Genomic DNA, 18360 nt, shown 5'->3' on the forward strand with positions numbered 1-18360 from the left:
AAAGGATCACACCTTAATAGCAGTTTATGGATAATGTATTGATCCAGTAAAAAGGAGAATGAGGAAGGAATAACAATCATTCTGAGCTGTGGTGGCAGGACACAAACTATGTGGGTGCTACTGAGGACTCTTTACAGCTGATGTGGCAGAGAAGGATTTTAAGGAAAGTTATGAAGGATGATGTGCTGACTTCAGAAAGATTTAAGGGAGCAGGAGCTTGCAAAAGAAATAGCACAAAACCAAATACACCAATAAAAAAGGATGTCAGGACTGCCTTTTTCAGCAAGTGGCAGGGCAGTATTATTTGTACTATTATCTGAATTAGGAGTGAGTGTAAAAGATTTTGTGTTCCTGACTGCCCCATGTTTGCTTGCCAACTTGCTTCCTGTAATAATTTTAAACAGATCTAGTTTTCATGAGTGTTGCCTACTGCTAATACTGCCAAAATACTGGGATCTCGTCCTTTCTCATCTCATTTCTTCATGTTTGTGTCACCTTTCAGCTGAGTTTCAAAAGTCTGAGGTACTTTGGAATGAACCTTCTGCGCTGTAGGCAGTGGTGCCAGGAATGATTCCTGCATCACAAAGGATGTCTTCTGCTTTTTGTGCTGACTGTGTAGAGTACTGAGTCAAGAGGCATTACAGTCTTTACCTTCATTGGCAGAAGTCCAGAATACCCAACAAATTCAGGCATCAGAATGGGCTGCTCAGGGAGGGGGTGGATTCCCCATCCCTGGAGATTTTAAACTGAGATTGGCCGTGGCACTGAGTGCCATGATCTGGTAAAGGGACTGGAGTTGGACCAAGGGTTGGACTTGATGATCTGGGAGGTCTTTTCCAACCCAATCCATTCTATGATTCTATGAAATAAGAAATTCAACTTTTGTTGTTGTTGAAGTAGGTCTGTGCTGTGAGGGGTATTTTACCTGGGCAAGAGACCAAAGTTTTTCTGAAGGACCCTGGAATAAGCCAAGAACCAACACCCCCTTAGACTCTACTCCATCTGCAGACAAACTGTGCTCATCTGCTCCAGGTATGGCTGTCCTGTCTTTGTGGAGCACACATGAAAGAAAGCCCAGACCCACACTGGTGATTGTGTGCTGGATCCCACCTTCCTATCCAGCTTTAGCCCAGTTTTGGACTGGGCTAACTGTGTCCATGCTTTGCAGCACTTCACAGAGGATTTGCGTGGCCACAGGGTGGTTCTAAAGCATAACCAGTTAGGTTGGAGGGGTGGTTGGAGTTTCTTGAGTTCAAAATACCAGAAATGCCAAGTGTAATTTTAAAACTGTCCTGCCAGTCATGTGTTTGCTCCCTGCTCCTGCGGATTGCTCTGCTTAGTTGCAGGGAGCCCCAGAGCAAGCTGCCAGTCAGGAAGGAGAGGCTTTGTAGGAAATAGGAATGAGGCAAATGGAAAAGGGGGCAAGTGCCACTGACTGATGCAATGAGACCTCTCCCTTGAGCACCCCCTCCCAGTCATACAGAACTGGATGTGGCACTCTCAGCTGGCCTTTGATAAAGGTTAAAAACATGTGTGTACAGTCAAAGTTAAGACTTCTAGAGCCTGGTTCTGTTTTTTTTAAGTAGTTTGTTACACTCAAAATCTGGTTTACAGGCAAAGAGAAGGCACATCTTAAGTATATGAAACTGAAAATTCTGTGTCAGTGTGGCTGGAATCTAAATTTAAACATTATCGTTGGTCCAGATGTATTCTACACAGAAAATAAGAAGTACTTCTGTGGAAGGAAGGAAAAAAAGGAAAGGAAGAAAAAAAGGAAAGGAAGAAAGAAAGGAAAGAAAGAAAGGAAAGAAAGAAAGAAAGAAAGAAAGAAAGAAAGAAAGAAAGAAAGAAAGAAAGAAAGAAAGAAAGAAAGAAAGAAAGAAAGAAAGAAAGAAAGAAAGAAAGAAAGAAAGAAAGAAAGAAAGAAAGAAAGAAAGAAAGAAAGAAAGAAAGAGAAAGAAAGAAAGCATTAATAATGATAATGCAGTTAAAGTTGTTGCATGCAAGCTTGTCAGTTTCTACCTCTTTTCTGGTATTGCGTTCACTCTTCTTCTGGTTCTCTGGTTTCTTCTTTACCCACTTGGAGTTTCCTTTATATATCAGCTAAAATATTTTCACATGTTTCCCTTTCTTCACTGGTCTGGTATTCCCCATTACATCTGATGTTACTGGATATGAGGCTTTATAAGCATTCTATATACTATTTTTTGTTTTCTTTGCTACCCCTGAGCCCAGTTTTGTTCAGTTCCCCTCTGCACATCTACATTTCTCTAACTGACCAGTGGTGAGATGCTTAGTACAGCAGTGGGGTCTCTGATCTCAGGCATGTGTCCTATCTCTTGTCATCCCCTCTCTGTACTCCTCTTTGCCATATCCTGGATCTCCTCAGGGAATCTCTGTCATACCAGGCTGTACTTCCTCATGAGGGGAAGAGGAGGGGCAGGCACTGATCTTTTCTCTGTGGTGACCAGTGGCAGGACCCAGGGGAATGGCCTGAAGTTGTGTCAGGGGAGATTTAGGACGGGTGTCAGAAGTAAGTTCTTCACGCAGAGGGTGGTTGGGCACTGAACGGGCTCTTCGGGGCAGTGGTCACACCACCAAGGCTGACAGAGTTCAAGGAGTGTTTGGGCAATGCTCTGAGGCACACGGTGTGACTCCTGGGGATGGTCCTGTGCAGGGCTAAGGATTGGACTCGATGGTCCTTGTGGGTCCCTTCCAACTCACCATAATCTGTGATTCTGTGATTATATAGCATTAAGTTACAGTCATAAAATCGTGATAGTACTGTGCAAAGACAAAAGAAATAGAGACAATTAGCCACAGGTCCCTGGTTGATTAGGAAAATTGTTCATGCTCTACCCTACAAAGCCTTTATGGTGTGAGAAGCAGGTCAGGGTTTGTGCTGCTTCCTTCAAGTGCACTCATAACCACAGCTTTTCTTCAGTGTCTCTTGGATTTTAATACAGTTACAGTTACTTATTCACAGGTGGCTCCTTGGATTATGTTAATTGAAACCTGTGCAACTGCCAAAGCCAATTACCCTCAGATTTCCTTGTCAATGCCTTTGCTGCTGGATAAATGCTTTCATAGGCTCATTTACAATGGGCAATAGTGAACAGCCTTTATTTCATATTTAAAATTAAGAATCTGATTTTGGCTTGGATCTGAATAAAATTCTGCTCTGCAAATCTGTTTAAGTCACATCTAATTCGCACGTAGCATGGTCCTTGTCACATGCTCATGGTCCTTGTTACACAGGATGTTCTGTTGCTCATTGCCAAGCAATCCCTCAGGGGAGATGGGACATGATCCAGTGGTCTCAGTAGTGACTGTGACATGGGAGCTTTTGGACTCTCTGCTCCACTACCAGCTCACTGTGGGATTATAGAGGAAATGTTATATCTTTATTTTCTCCACCTGTGTCATAACAATTTGTATTTCAAAGTGAGGCACATTTTCTAAGCATAGAATTTATTGGTCTGCTCATTTTTCATGGCTTTTAATATGTGTCTTCTGGAATGAAAATAATCCCTAATGCCTTGTTGGTAACAGCAGTTTTATGTTTCTTAGCTTATACAAAGAAAAATAACACCAAGAGAGACACAGCCTCACATCTTTGCTGCAGTTTGTTCTCCTCTGAAAATATTTCTGTTCTGAATCCTTATTGTCTTGCTTTATCAAGTAATGGGGCTTGAGAAACAATGCCTGGGGATATGGGGCAAAGTCATTATGGCTTCTTAGTCGTTCAATACATAGGAAGTAGTGGTGGAAGTGAATATTTAATTTCATAATGAAGGGGGTGGAATCTCTGTAGAGGGTTGTGCTCTTGAAAGTGTTCATAAGACAGAAGGAAAAAAGGATAAGGAACAGATACTGTGATTTAAGCTGGACTTTCCAGAAGAACCAGAGGAGACCAACAAGAGGCAGCCTTAAAAAGCAAGCAGTGGTTCTTTGCATTACTATGTAGTTGTACCACAGAAGTCCTTGCTGTGGAAGTTGTGTGTGCTAAAAATGTGCATGGATTCCAAAATGACTGAATAAATTTGTGGGGGAAAATGTTCACTGATATGAAGTACAAAGGGTAGTATTTCTGGTTCAAGCCCCTGTGGCAAACTGACAGGCCATCCTGGAGAGAATCTGCTTTTGAATCCTGTTGGTGAGAGATCCTTGGCTAGGTGGACCTTTGATCTGAGCTGAAAGTCACACTTCAATGTTCTTCTGAAGAAAATCAATCAGCCCATGGGAGCTCACTCTCCCACCCCTTCATTTCTCTTCCCTGTCCTGTAGTAGCCCTTTCTTTCCTGTCACAAAGTCAAACATTTTCTTCCAAGTAACTTCTCTGCTTTTCTCATCCGTATCACCAAATGTGATTTGGGATTCATCCTGAAACTGTTCTAATATTGTCTCCTTTGTTTGATATATCACATCTCTCTTTCTGCCTTCTGAATTTTTAGTCCTGTCTGTCCCTCAGCATCTGCTTAAGAGGATCCTCTTCATTTCCTCTCCCATTTTCTCTTAAATTTTCCCAGAGCTTTGTCACTGATGTCCTTCTGTAATTCCTTAAACTCTGGGCAGTCTCCCTCGATAAAGTTCCCTGTAAACAACTGTATAAGTGTTTTTCTTAGAGCCTGTCATAACAAATTTGTTGTACTTTGATGTGCACAGGGAGGTTGTTAGTGGTTAATTTCCCAGCTGTTCATCCATGTTTTCCATGGTTTTATCTAGCACCCATGGCTTTGTGTTTGTGGATCTGCTGACTTCATGATCACAGTGCCATGCAAGCACCTGGTGCAAGGGCAGCGTTTTGGAGTGTTTGAGTGAGGCACTAGAACCCTGTGTGTGACATTTGGGTGTGTCACAGACAGGCAGTGGCCAGCACAGAGCCTGCATTTATTCATGCTGATAAACTGCTGTCCTGTGTTATGAACAAGGCTGTCTGTCATTCAGTTAATTTATAGACAGAACGCTGGTATATTCAGCTTCTAAAACATACCATTGGAGCAAACGTTCATAAGCACATCAAACTTTCAGTCTGCTGTGGTTAAACTGGGAAAAAATGTGCTTTGAAAGTTTACATTGGATCTGTTCTCCCTTCAGGGCGTCAGTGGATCTCCAGGAGGAAAGGCAAAGCAAGCTAAAGCTGGATCTAAAAAACGGGTAAGACCCACAATGCCTGAAAATTGTTTTTCCCCTCTTTAGGTGTGAGGTGCAAAATAGATTGTTCAGTCTGAACAATGGCGCTTTTTTGTGGAATTGGTAAAATACCAGTTGACTTAGCAGTAAGGAGTTGCTCTTGTTTTCCACTGAGAAGGAAATTACACTACCAAGTTAGAATGAAAATGTCAGCTAAAACAAAGGCACAATTTAGGTAAAATGCAATGTGAAAATATTAAAGTAAAATGTTTGGGTGGTAAATTCTAAAACATAAACTAACTCAGACAGTGAGAAAACTGCCTGCTCAGGTTAGAAAATTCACAATGCAATCCATATTCACTTACATACAAATACAAGCATTAGAGAAAATAGCACTTTCTCTTTGTTCAACTTTTTTTGACTGAAAGTCTCATGATAATGATTTTACTGTTGGGCAAATAATGCTTAGAATACCCTGATTTAATCTGCCTTCCTCTTATTTAGCTCCATTGTCATGGATGGAAGGACAGTCTACATGCCTTGATAAACAGCTCCTAACTTTCCTGGGAAAAATCCCAGTCTTGCTGAATATTCCTCTTTTGACCCTTTAAAAATGAAAAGTAATTTACTTCTAAATGAAAATCATATATAAAATGTTAAACCCACAATACTTTTTGTTTGATTCGATAAAAAGTAGGGAAAATGATAAACATCCTGAAGCCAGGTGTTCATGTGGGGAGCATTAAATCACAAACAACTGTTCTGCCATCAGGTCTCGTGTATCTTGTGTGCCTGAGCTTCCTCACAGCTTGCTCATTTCAGCTCCCTTGGGGAAAGAACAGTAAGTCTGCAGGCTGTGACTGTGCCTGGACGCCTGGCACATACAGAATTGTCTGCTACTTTGTGCCACTGCACATTTTGTCAACATTGTTATTTTTACCTCTGTGGTGCTCTGCAGATAGCAAAGCTTTGCTGGGTCCAGTCTCTGTGCCTCCAACCAGCCTCTCAGGCCTTAGAGTCATCCACAGCTCTGTAAGGCTATGAGGTTTAGCTGACCTGAGAGAACTGTATTTAAAACAATTATTGATTTATTTTAAAGCAACCCATTATACATTTTGAACTGAGGGAGAAATTTTGCCTGGAGCAGTTAAGCACTTTAATCAGCATCTTTGTGTTCTGACACTTTTTTTCTGTAGGGAAAATTAATTGAAATTCATTCCTGCAGTGATTCATTTTCCTTTTAATGGTATCATATGATGACATCAACCCAAGGCTAGCCCAAGGAGAGCAGCAGGCTGTTTTAGGAGAATGCAGATACATTGGCCTTTACAAGAAATTGGTTAACATTCCTCTGGGAGGCACATCCCTGCAGCTTTGTATTTTGAACATTTTTCCCTAGGAATAGCTTATAGAATAACACATCAGGAGTAATTGCAGGTCCTTGACTTGTGCTCTTGAGACCCTTTTAAGTTTAGGTCTTCCAGATATTATAGTGTCAAAAGAGAAAGAATTGCTAACTTTTGAACTGAGATTGAGGTGGAATTATTGAAGTTTTGTCACTAGAGTTACTCCAGTTTTATTACAGGGCAGGAGTTACCTTCAGACAGCAGCTCTCCCACTCCACTGAACTCTTGCTGGCAAGTGTAGCCATTCAAAAGTCTTCAGATTTTGTCCTGCCTTTTGTGTTTCTCTGCTCTGCTCGAAGCAGGGATGGGGAGGAGGGTGTTGTTTTTACTTCCTTGCTCCATGCCTGAAGAAGTGCTGCTTTGGGAGGGTGCAAAACAGTCACAGTCTTGTTGTGCTAATGAGCTTGCCATTCCTGTGCAAGGATGAAGATGCCTCCACTGAAGTGGGAGATGGGCTAGGAGACTTGGCAGCAAGGGTTCTTGTCAAATCCCCGGATCAACTGGAGCTGACTGAAGCTGTGAGTAAAACAGTGCCTATATTGTCATGAGATCTGTACAAAACTCCACAAGCTGCAGCCTACCCATGAGTTTGGGAGGAAATTCTGCAAGAGTAAAACTCCAGTACTTGCTGAAGTACAGCACCTGCAGGACACACTGAAATGGTTTTCAGCAGGAAAACAGAGAGAATGTGCTTTGAAGCCCAGTCCTGGGCTTAGGACAGTGTAACTGCCTGGAGCTGATCCAAAAGGGCAAACAGGGCTGGCTCTGCCCTCAGTTAAGGAGAACCCCAAAGCCAACCCCGAGCTTTTCAGATGCCTGTGCATGACACACAGGACAGGGACGTGTCCTACAGTTGCAGTCAGTCACCCTTCTAACTGCAGTTGTTTCTCTCTTCTCACTGCCTTGTAAAAATCTAGCATTGCTCTGTGTCCTCCAAGTAGCTCTCATAGGGAAATTTTATGTACTTCCCCCTACTCAGGCTGTAAAAGTGGTTAACAGCAGTATTGTTTGTGTTCATAGTGGTCAATCCTGAAACTGCTACTGAGATTATTGTTTATTTTTGGACACTGTAAGCTTTAAGACACAAGTTATCTGTCTTGCCCTACAGAATGCATCTAGCATTTTTCAAGTACTGCCATATCTTAGGTAAGAACTACCATCAAGAAAGCCTATTGAAATGCTATGGTAGGAAGTTCTAGCCAGGTGGGGGTTGGTCTCTTCTCCCAGGCACTCAGCAATAGGACAAGGGGGCACGGGCTCAAGCTCTGCCAGGGAAATTGAAGTTGGAGATCAGAAAAAAATTCTTTGCAGAGAGAGTGCTCAGGCATTGGAATGGGCTGCCCAGAGAGGGGGTGGATTCCCCATCCCTGGAGGTTTTTAAAGTGAGTTGGATGTGGCACTGAGTGCCATGATCTGGTAAAGGGACTGGAGTTGGACCAGGGGTTGGACTTGATGATCTGGGAGGTCTTTTCCAACCCAGTCGATTCTGTATTCTGTGATTTTGTGAAACAGGGTGACTGTTCTGGATTCCACTCTGAGCCAGCTTGACCCCAAGCATTGTTGTGTGGAGGCATCAGCTGCACATGGGGTATCTGAAGTGAACTGAACATCATAGAACTGAGCAGGAACACTGTGATTTTTGTTGCTGTGTGTTGTATTAATATGTGGTTTTATTTACAATGCTATTTTGTTTCCATTCCAAAGGAATTAAAGCAGGAATTTACACGCACCTTGACAGCTGATAATCCCCATGCTCCCCAGAATATTGTCAGATTCAGCTTTAAAGTAAGTGTGGCAAGAGCTGCCAAACCAGTATGAGATTTTTTACAACTAATTGCTTTTCATTTTCCTTTAATTTATAACCAGGTAAATTTTCTGTTAATGTGGCTTCATCTTGTTACATATTTACTGCCAATGGTTCCTAAATGATTTTTGCAGAGTGTAAAAGTCAAAAAGCATTGATGCATTTTTTTAGGAGTAAGATATGATGATTACAGAACAAGATCTGACAGTGAATGTAATTAATGCAGCTAATCTCAGGTGGTAACTTTTCCCATTCTGTGGTGGTTAGAGGACAAAAGGCAATGCTTTTCTCAGTCTGCAGGACAGTTATGCCTCAGTGTCCACACATAAAGATTCAGCTGTTTGAATTCCAGGAGAGCTCAGAAAGGTGTTTTGTGAAATTGCTGATGGGCTTTATTCATGATGACTAGGAGTGAGCATGGGAGGGTGCATCAGGTAGCCAGGAAACACCCAAGAGTGACACCTTCACAGTGACGTGTGTGGGGCAGGTGCTGCATCACCCTGGAGCAGCCTTCTCTCTTGTGTGCTGCCAAAAGGGAAGAGTGGAATGATGGCTTTGCCTCCCACTCTCCCCTGGAAGGATTGCACACCCTGAAAGAAAGGGTGTGAGGACAGCTCCTCCAACTCTGGCTTTGGGTTATCCCCAGCTTTAGGCAGGTATTGTGGTTTAATCCCAGCTGGCCCCACACAGCCATTCACTCCCTGTCCTCTGGTGGAACAGGGGAGAGAATTTGAGGAGTAAAAGTGAGAAAACTCTTGGGTTGAGATGAACACAGTTTAATGGGGGATGCAAAAACTATGCAAGGCAAAACAAGGAATTCATTCACCATTTCCATGGGCAGGAGGGTGTTCAGCAATCCTCAGGAAGCAGAGCTCCCAATGTTGCTTAATTTTTACTTGGGAAGACAAATGCAATCACTCCAAATGTCCCCCCTTCCTTCTTCTTCCCCCCAAGCTAAGCATGACACCATAAGATGTGTTATATCCCTGTGGTCAGTTGGGGTCAACTGTCCTGTCTGTGTCCCCTCCCAACCCCTTGTGCCCCTCCAGCCTCCTCGCTGGTGGAGTGGGGAGCAGAAAAGGCCTTGACTCTACATGAGCACTGCTCAGCAATAACTGAAACATCCCTCTGTTATCAACACTGTTTCCAGCACAGATCCAAAACACAACCCCACAGTACTTACTGTGAAGGAAATTAAAAACCAGCACCTCAGGGAGCAGACAACCAAGTAAAATATTCCTGAGTCTGTCTTATCTCTGTGCTACTGTACTTGTTTGACTAAACATTACATGAGATCACCAGAGAAAGGAAATCAGTCTTGTGGAAGCAAATAAGGTCACCTTCTCTTCTATTTGGAGCTGAAATTTTCCATGTTTATGGTGTATATACAGGTGATCAGTGATCCATATCTTCCAATCCTCCACAATGGCTGAAGTGGGCTCAGTGCTATCCTGTGATTGGTACAGTAAGCAGTATTTTTAAGAAGAAACTATTGGAGTATCTGTGGTCTGCAGTGCCTTCTGATTGCTTTCAAGTGCAGCTCAAAGTCTAAATTATCTGATTAAGCTGTTCTTTTCTGTGAAGATGGTGAGGCACTGAAACAGGTTGCACAGAGAAACTGTGGGTTCCTCAACCCTGGGAGCATTCAAAGCCAGGTTCAGTTGGGCTTTGAGCAACTTGATCTAATGAAAGGTGTCTCTGCCTAGGGCAGGAAGGTTGCTCTTCACTGGATGATCCTTAAGGTCCTTTCCAACCTAAACCATTTTGTGGTTCTGTGATTTTGTTGGATTTTTCCTTTCTGTAGGAAGGAGGATACAAGCTAGTAGACTACATGGATCAAACAGCCATTCACTTCTCTTTGAATGGAAACATGGTACCCAAAGATTCAGATGAAGGCAGACGCCAAAGTATCAGATCGAACATTGAAGCAGGTAGGTTTGTTATCTGAAAACACAATAATTTTCAGATGGGCACTGATGCCACTTATTCAACATGAGGGAATGATCATGCTTCCTTACCTTTGAGTTAAGCAGCTCCTCATTTGTCTTGCACTGCTGTTGGGAATTTGAATCAGAGAAAACAGTCAGCCAGATGTTTGCTGCGGTGTAGAAAATGGTGCATGATTTTTGGGCCATTTTGAAGAAAAACACTGGCATTTTCAAATTTATTTAGTGACTTTTAAATGTCTTCCATTACCATTAGTTGGTCATATATATCTAAACTACTTAGCCTGCTGTGTAAGTTTCAGCCATGATTTAAAGTATTAAGGCAGGAATGTTTAGAAGCTTGGTGGTCATTCAGGAAACTACCCTGTACTTGACCAGTTCTTAAATTCTCATCAAAACATCTTCCTTCAGACAGTGTGCAGTATGAGACACTGACCTAGCTGGACCTTTGATCTGAGTTAGAATTGCCATTGTTAGGTGTTCAGTCAAAAAGATATGCTAATCAGGGACTGAAAAACTCTGTTGTTAGTAAAGACTTCTAGGTTTGAATTTTCAGTAGGAAAAGTTGTAGTGCCTTGTGATTTTGTTGTATTTCTGCTGTTTGTGAAAGGAGAAGTTGAGTCACAAAGAGTGTCCTTTCATGATGGTAACTGTCAGGCACAATGATAACACTGGACAAGCTCCTGAGAATAGTTCTTACTTCTGAGGGTCAGTGTCTCCTTTATTTTACATTTAACAAAATGTGGATGATGGTTTGAAGTAGAGCAAAGTGTTTGACAGGATCTTCAGTGCCATGAAATTATGGATTGTTGTTGGCAGTGCTTTCTGTACATCCCAAACCAACTAGTTTCAAGTAGCTTCATGCATGACTGCAGAGTCAAGGCTGTGATTAGACTGTAGACATTCATCATTCTCTAACAAGACTACTATACTCATTTTTATCCATATAAACAAGAACAACCATGTTATAACTTCTCTTGAAAACATTCTTATCAGTTATACATAATTACAGACATTTTTAGAGGAGAGAGCTGAAGGGATACCCAGAAACCTGCCACTCAGATCAGAAGTGGATTACAGAAGTTTGCTCTCAGTTAAAATATTTTTTTTATTTCAGTCCAGACAGAAGTACTGCAGTTTCATTCCAGTGAAAATATTGTCACCTTTTGTGACTTTGAGCAAACAATCACTCTCCAAATTGGGGATTTGTTACTGTGTTGTCTAATGAGACAGCACTAGGACAGGGTGTATCTGTATATTAATGCTTCTGAGGATAAAGGATCTGCAGAAGATGGAGAAATATGTCCTATTATTCTGAGCTTATTCATTTATTCTTTCTGTCATCAGAAAAGGCTCCTGTTGAGACTTCTGTTGAAACATCTGAAGAGGCAGAGACAAAAGATAAAGAGCACACAGGAGATACTGAGGTAATTCTCCACAGTCAGCTGAGAGATGTCCATTTTATTTTTAGTATTAGGTTTGAATTTGTGTTATCATAAAATGGCTTTGCTGAGAAGCTTCTGTGATTGATTCTTTTATGTCTGAGATGTCTCTGCCGTAGGTGAGAACCTGCAGAGAACAGCCAGGGTCCTGCTGCCATTTTTCAACTGCAGAAGTTGTGTAGGGGGATCACATCAGATCTGTCTTTATCCAGATATTATATCAAGATACAGTGCAATTTACTGGAATCTTCCTGGACAGAATGTCTGTTGGTGAAAAACAAAGTATGAAGAGGTGAAAGCAGCAGGCACAACTAAATGCAATAAACAGTGGACTGATTTAAAGGCAGTTGGCTCATAGGAAAAAAAAAGTAGTCTTTGAGGAGTTTGTTCTTTTCTACACAGTGTCAGGCCCTGGAATCAAATTCAGACAAGCTTCAGATGAAGCTCACTGTCTAGCAAGGAAATAAAAACACAGGGCAGTGGGACTCTGACAGAATCTTCTGGTTCCTGGGTCTGTTGTACTGAAGGCAGCTGTGCTGTTATCTCTCTCATGTCAGGTTTTGTTTTAAAGCAACTTCAGTTCCTGGATTTCTATTCCGATTTAGATACCATTTCAGAATCTTTTTGCTCTGATTGCTCTAAGTCTCCTATTTTGCATCTTAAATACTGAATCTTCAATGACAGACTCTTTCCCTAGGCAGCAGAAATCCAGCAGTCTGAGAAGGAAGGAGGTGTCTGGTTCTTTCAGGATAGAGTCATTGCTGTGTTTTCTTTCAGGCTGCAGGAGAGGGAGAGGGGGAAGCAACAGTGGAAGCATCCAAGACAGCAGAGGCAGCAGAGGCAGAAGAGCCTCCTGCCCCAAAAGTGCCTGAGAAGAAGATTCCAAACCAGTTCAACTTCATTGAGAGAGCTTCAATGACACCCATCAACCCTCTGCGGGTATGCTGCCACCCCCACAGTGACTTGGAGGGTCTTTCTGTGGATGTTGTGACACTTTTCCTTTGGGAGGGCATGTGGATCATCTGCATTTGTGTCACATCCTGTGATCTCTGTAGATATCTTTAGGAAAACAAGTGAAGTGTTCTATTATTGTAAAACATTTGGGAGGGTGAAAATGGTGACAGAAAATTTCTTGCCTCGTGGACTCTTGGACAACCTACAAAAGGTTTTGGTGCTACTGTAAATCCTTAAGCCTCTACTTGGATATATTTTTCACGTGTATTTTCTCATCTGAAAAGGTATGAGGCAATGGTTATTACTTGGAAAGCATGAAAGTATTTTCTGTTTGCAACTCAGCCCTTTTATGGTCTCTTACTTCAGTTCTTACTAGTGGAGCAAGGCTATAAGTACCCTTATATTAAAAGGACAAAGGTATTTGTGTTGTTACTAAGTGTGGGTACTGCAGTAACAAGCCCGTGCAAGTATGACAAACCTTTACTGATGCTACATGGTATATCTCCCTCACACTCTGTGCATGCACTTTCCAGTCAGTACAGACTCAAAACCTTTTGTTCCATCCTTAAGCTTTTAGCTGAGCCTACAGCCATTCCCTTTGAGGGTGTCTTCATGGGACCTTCTGACTGAGCACTCCTGGTGATGTTGGCCCCCAGCTCAGTGTTCAAAAAGGAGCTTTCTGCATCAGAGATATGAGAGAGAGGAGTTTCAGAAAGGCAATTCTCTTGTTTTCCCTGCTTCCCTACAATCAGAGTATATACAGTGTCCCCAGGGAGCCTGCTTGCCTTCCTGCAGCCATCACATGTACAGTAATGATGCCTTTAAATCTGGTGGGCTGGGAGGGACATAAGAGTAACTGTGCTGCTGGAGCTACTCTCTCCTAGAAGGAATACCATCTCTGCCCACTAGTAGAGACAGAGGATCTCAGGGGAGTTTGTCTCTCAGTGGGGTGCTTACTACAAAGTTTGAGCTAAGATTCCATGTCTTTCATAAATCCCAGTGGAGGTCACAGAATTTGTTATTTCTCTGTTCCCAGATCTGCATATTCTCTTCCCACTGATTTTATTGGGAGAGGCTGGTGTGTCTCTGTGCAATTCTGCCTTTGAAGGCAGAATATAGACTTTAAATAGCTGTGAGGTACTGCTGTGTGCTGTACAGGATGTGCAGTTTCCACCTCTGAGACTTCTTTGTTTCAGAGGTCAGTAAAGTGCTACAGGCAGCTTCTTAAAAATGTTCTGACACAACAGTTTTTGAAAGAAGTTGCTGTTCCATTAAATGAAAGTTTCACAGAAATATACTAATTCATTTCAGAATGTTCATGGAAGGATGATAAAAGTATTATTTCAGTAGCATCAGATGAATTGTTGATAAGTTTCATTCTGTTCAACTCCTTTGTTTGAGTGTTGTACCCAATTGGCCATTTAATATGTAGGACTAAACTTTAAAAATTTGGTAGGAAGTCATAACTCATATTGTAATCAGAACCGGAATGTTTCAAATGGTAGAGGTGAAACAGACCATTTGCACTCCTTCAAAATGAAATAGTAAAATTAAATATTTAAAGTACATGGGAAATAAAATCTGAAGGTCTTGAGAACCTTCTTTTGATCCAGAAGGAAATCTGTTTCTGGTTGCATGATCACCAGTAGTGTTGTGCAGTGCTCTGGGAGTCCTTTGGATGTCAAGTTAATAATGCAGACTATTTCCACAGCTGGACTATGTCACTGCAAGGGGTTTCAGTCCCAAGATTACACTTCCTTTTTATTTTTCTTTTTTTTTTTTTCAGGAAAGAGGATGTCAGTCAGAGCCTATACCTAGAAAAAATTTCTCAGCCAATGTTAACCAGGTATATATATAAATACATATAATTATTACCTTGTAAGTTCTTTTAGAGTATATTTTGGAAACTGAGGTATGAGGAAGTTAAAAATAAATTACTGTGTTTGCATTACTTGCAGTGGAATGAATTCCCATACTGTGGCTTTGGTCTCTGGTTTGAATCTGAGGACACACTAACATGGCTCTCTCTTCTGCCTTAGTGGGTGAACTTGATAACGGTTTATATTTCCAAGGTTAAGTGTCTCAGTTCAGCTGCTTTAAATTGGTTTGTTTTTTGCCAGCCACCTGACCAGTCTGCTTTAGAGAGTCTTAAATGAGTGGTAGTGGGGGAACCAGAGTGTGAGAATGGTTTTGGGCTCAGCAGGAGCTGGGCTGCACCTTGCAGAGCGCTGGCTCCTGTAGGGACACGGCTCCCTTTGGAGTGGGAACTATCTGGGTGCTTCCACTGCGTGGTGGTGAGCAAGCTGTTTATTTAGGAGGCTCTGTGGTCCAGCATTGAGCACCTGGTGAGCTGCTGGACACCTCCTGGACACCTCTCTCAGCTGAAGCCATCAGAGACAGGTTCAGTGGGGTCTCAAAATGCAGGAACAAAGTAATGAAAAAGCAGCTAGGACACATCTGCATGCGACCTCCACCTTGGGCACAGTGGTTAGAGAATGGAGACCTCTTAAGAATTTTGTACACCTACAAATTTATAAGGGTTCATGGAGTTTTGGGGAACATTGTTAACAATTTGACACATGAAGCACTTGTTTTTTACTTTGTCTAAGTTTATGTGTATGCAAAAGCCAGTTCCTAAAGCCTGAAGATGAACCCAAACCTACAGCATGAGGAACATGGAAAACCTGTTGCAAGAAACTTACCTCTGTTTTCTGTAGTGGGAATGTGCCCATCTATTAATGACGAAAAACTTTATAGCATTTTCTCTTTCCATTAAAAATGTTAAAAAAAAAACATTTTCGACCAAATTTTACAGTCGAAATATGGTACAGTTTTCATCGGAAAGGAAATACAGCCAATACTGCTGATTAACAGGCAGATATTTGCAAAATGTGTCTGTGTTTGTCACTGATACAAACATTGTTTCAACTCAGTGTATCAAACTGATGTTGAAAATACCGTTTTATTACCAGTGTAGCACAGGAACACCCAGGAGAAACTATGAGGTAATGGCAGCAACTTAAAAAATGCTGTCACAGGAAAGTGATAGGAAAGTGAAGGTGTCTCTGTCAGTCTGACAGCTGTATCCCAGTCTATTCCTGAACTTGAAATTACAGAGTACTTGGCCTGAGATCTTCCCTCCCTCCAGCAGGATTTTTCTTCCTTTTTTTCTGACAGTAAGATGATCTGAGACTTGGAACAGAGATCTACAGATAATCAGGCTGTCACTAAAATTTTGCATGAAATGTATGAAAACTAAGAGGAAAAGTTTTGCATTGCTTTCTTTTTATTCTGTTGAAATTTTCAAGGAAGCTAAAATAATATTTTTACATAAACTGTTTTTCCACTGCACTTTTTTTAATAAAATCGATTGGGTTGGAAAAGACCTCCGAGATCATCAAGTCCAACCCCTGGTCCAACTCCAGTCCCTTTACCAGATCATGGCACTCAGTGCCACAGCCAATCTCACTTTAAAAACCTCCAGGGGTGGGGAATCCACCCCCTCTCTGGGCAGCCCATTCCAATGCCTGAGCACTCTCTCTGCAAAGAAGTTTTTTCGGATCTCCAACTTAAATTTCCCCTGGCAGAGCTTGAGCCTGTGCCCCCTTGTCCTGTTGCTGAGTGGCTGGGAGAAGAGACCAACCCCACCTGGCCAGAACTTCCCTTCAGCTTCTTTCCCATTCTCAGAATTTTCTATTCCAGACTTTTCTGTTCCACTTCTTCTCATACTTGCCTCAACATCTTTGTCCTTTCCTAATATTTAGAACATCTTTCCATTTCATTTCTCCCTGCAAATGTACAGTAGAATGCAGTTTTTTCACTAAAGGTTTCTGCTACCTTTCTTTATTCCACTGTTCTAGTCTGTATTTTCTGTTTGAAAATCCTCCCTCTCCCAACCTGATGTGTCAGATTGCCTTTTGTTTTTGTCCTTAAAGTAATATACTGGCTTCAGGTAGAGTACTAGCACTTCAATACTAGTGAATAATTCTTAAGGACAAAATCTTTTGGATCTACTCAAGTAAGACATTTGTGACATGTGGCACAGCAGAAGATGTAAAACTGCTCTCAGTTTCCATCATATGCTGCAGAGCTGGAGTCCAAGATTTAAATTGTGTTGAGCTGTTAAAATTTAATTTTCCAACACCACATGAGAAATGTCATGAATCAGATGTTTAATGCTTGTTTCCTATTAAACACTGGTAAATTAGCCAAACACAAAGTCCTACCAAAATAAATACAGAGCCAAAGCAGAAAATAGTGTTGGAGGAAGGAAATTGTTAAGAATGCAAAAATGTGTTCTTAAAACATAAGACAAGTCCCATTGTGCTTTAAAAATCCAGGACTTCAACACTTCACTTTTTGTGAGGGAAGGCAGATGTTCAGCGAATTCCAGCAGCAGTGTTACTGTTGTGATGACTGTCACATTTTTATGATAGAGTAGGTGTCTGTTCTCAGGAGTATTAATCAGGTCCTGACAAGTCCTTCCTCTGTCTGTCTCTCAGTGGGACATCTATGATGTCTATGTGGAGGAACTGCAGAAAATGGAGAAGGCGAAAGAGAAAGAAAAGTCAAAACCTCAGACAATAAAGATAGAGGAAGAGAAGAGAGGTGGAAGAAAGTTATCCCACGTGGAGCCACTGGTAGGTTTTGTAATGCTGGGAGAAGGCTGCTCACAGTAGTGCAAGTCAAGTGGAAGCAAGTCATGTTGTTTGTGTAGCCACAGATCTCAGCTTCAGGTAACAACCCTAAAATATACAAAAATTAGTTTTTAATGCAAGCTGTGTTTCCAAACCAGTTTTTCTGCTTTGCTGTATAAAACAGGATTATAATTTTGCATGATCTTATTTTCAGACCTGATTTCCAAGTGAGATATATTCCTTCCTGTTTTTTTGTGCAGTGTACTGTGTCTTGGTTGTGATTGTTATGTGAGGGATAAAAGAACAAAATAAGTAGACACTGTGTGTGACTTTTCAAAGAATTGTAAGGGATGCAGAGGTTTTACATGCAATGTTTCAGTCTGAAAGGCAGAGAAATTTAGGATTATTTAAAAATCTAGCACTGTAGTAAAATACTTATCACTATTTTAAAAATTTCATTGTAATTTTATAGAATTACAATTAATAATTTTTTAATTATAGATACATAAATGCTATAAATGAAATAGAATCACTGAATAATGATTCTATGAGGCTTGACTTAATTTGCAAGGGGATCTTTGGTGCCTTATTTATTCATTTAGTTGGAAAGTGACAGAAGTGTCTCTCTTCAGTGATTGGAGTTTCTATGCTACGGTCATTAATTACACACTGTGGTGTTACCTCAGTCAGGGCCCTGTGACCATCTCAAGAGAAGGATCAGCAAATGCTGTGATCTTGCTGTGAGGGTGACACTGACTCCTAATTCAGGCTCCTCTGTCAGGAGTAGCTTGGAGTGCCCTGTGGGGATGACACAGTTCATTCCACTCAAGTGACAGTATCCCCATCTTAAAAATATCATTCCACTTCAAGCACTGATGGTGCAATATGGCAACCCTGAAAGATTTTCTTCATGCTCCAGAATGTTTTTAGGGAGCTCAGGAAGTTTCTATTCAGGTTTAACAGTCTGATGTGTTCAGAGTTGTGGGTGGTTCTTTCCTTCCCAGTCTAAGTTAAACCTGAAATAATTTCTATAATGAC

At 41.5% G+C, this 18360-nt stretch overlaps 1 protein-coding gene across 1 annotated transcript in view; it reads left to right on the forward strand.

Annotated features, from left to right (window-relative positions):
• Nucleotides 1-18360, forward strand: part of DNAI1 (dynein axonemal intermediate chain 1) — a 148085-nt gene that overhangs the window by 7633 nt on the left and 122092 nt on the right. Inside the window, exons 2-9 of the mRNA XM_071580462.1 lie at nt 5098-5157; nt 6962-7057; nt 8244-8324; nt 10148-10274; nt 11637-11716; nt 12509-12670; nt 14472-14531; nt 17188-17325. Of these exons, the coding sequence (XP_071436563.1) occupies nt 5098-5157; nt 6962-7057; nt 8244-8324; nt 10148-10274; nt 11637-11716; nt 12509-12670; nt 14472-14531; nt 17188-17325 (804 nt within the window). The remainder of the gene's footprint in view (nt 1-5097; nt 5158-6961; nt 7058-8243; nt 8325-10147; nt 10275-11636; nt 11717-12508; nt 12671-14471; nt 14532-17187; nt 17326-18360) is intronic.

Source organism: Pithys albifrons, chromosome Z, assembly GCF_047495875.1.
Source record: "Pithys albifrons albifrons isolate INPA30051 chromosome Z, PitAlb_v1, whole genome shotgun sequence".
Classification (NCBI taxonomy): domain Eukaryota; kingdom Metazoa; phylum Chordata; class Aves; order Passeriformes; family Thamnophilidae; genus Pithys; species Pithys albifrons.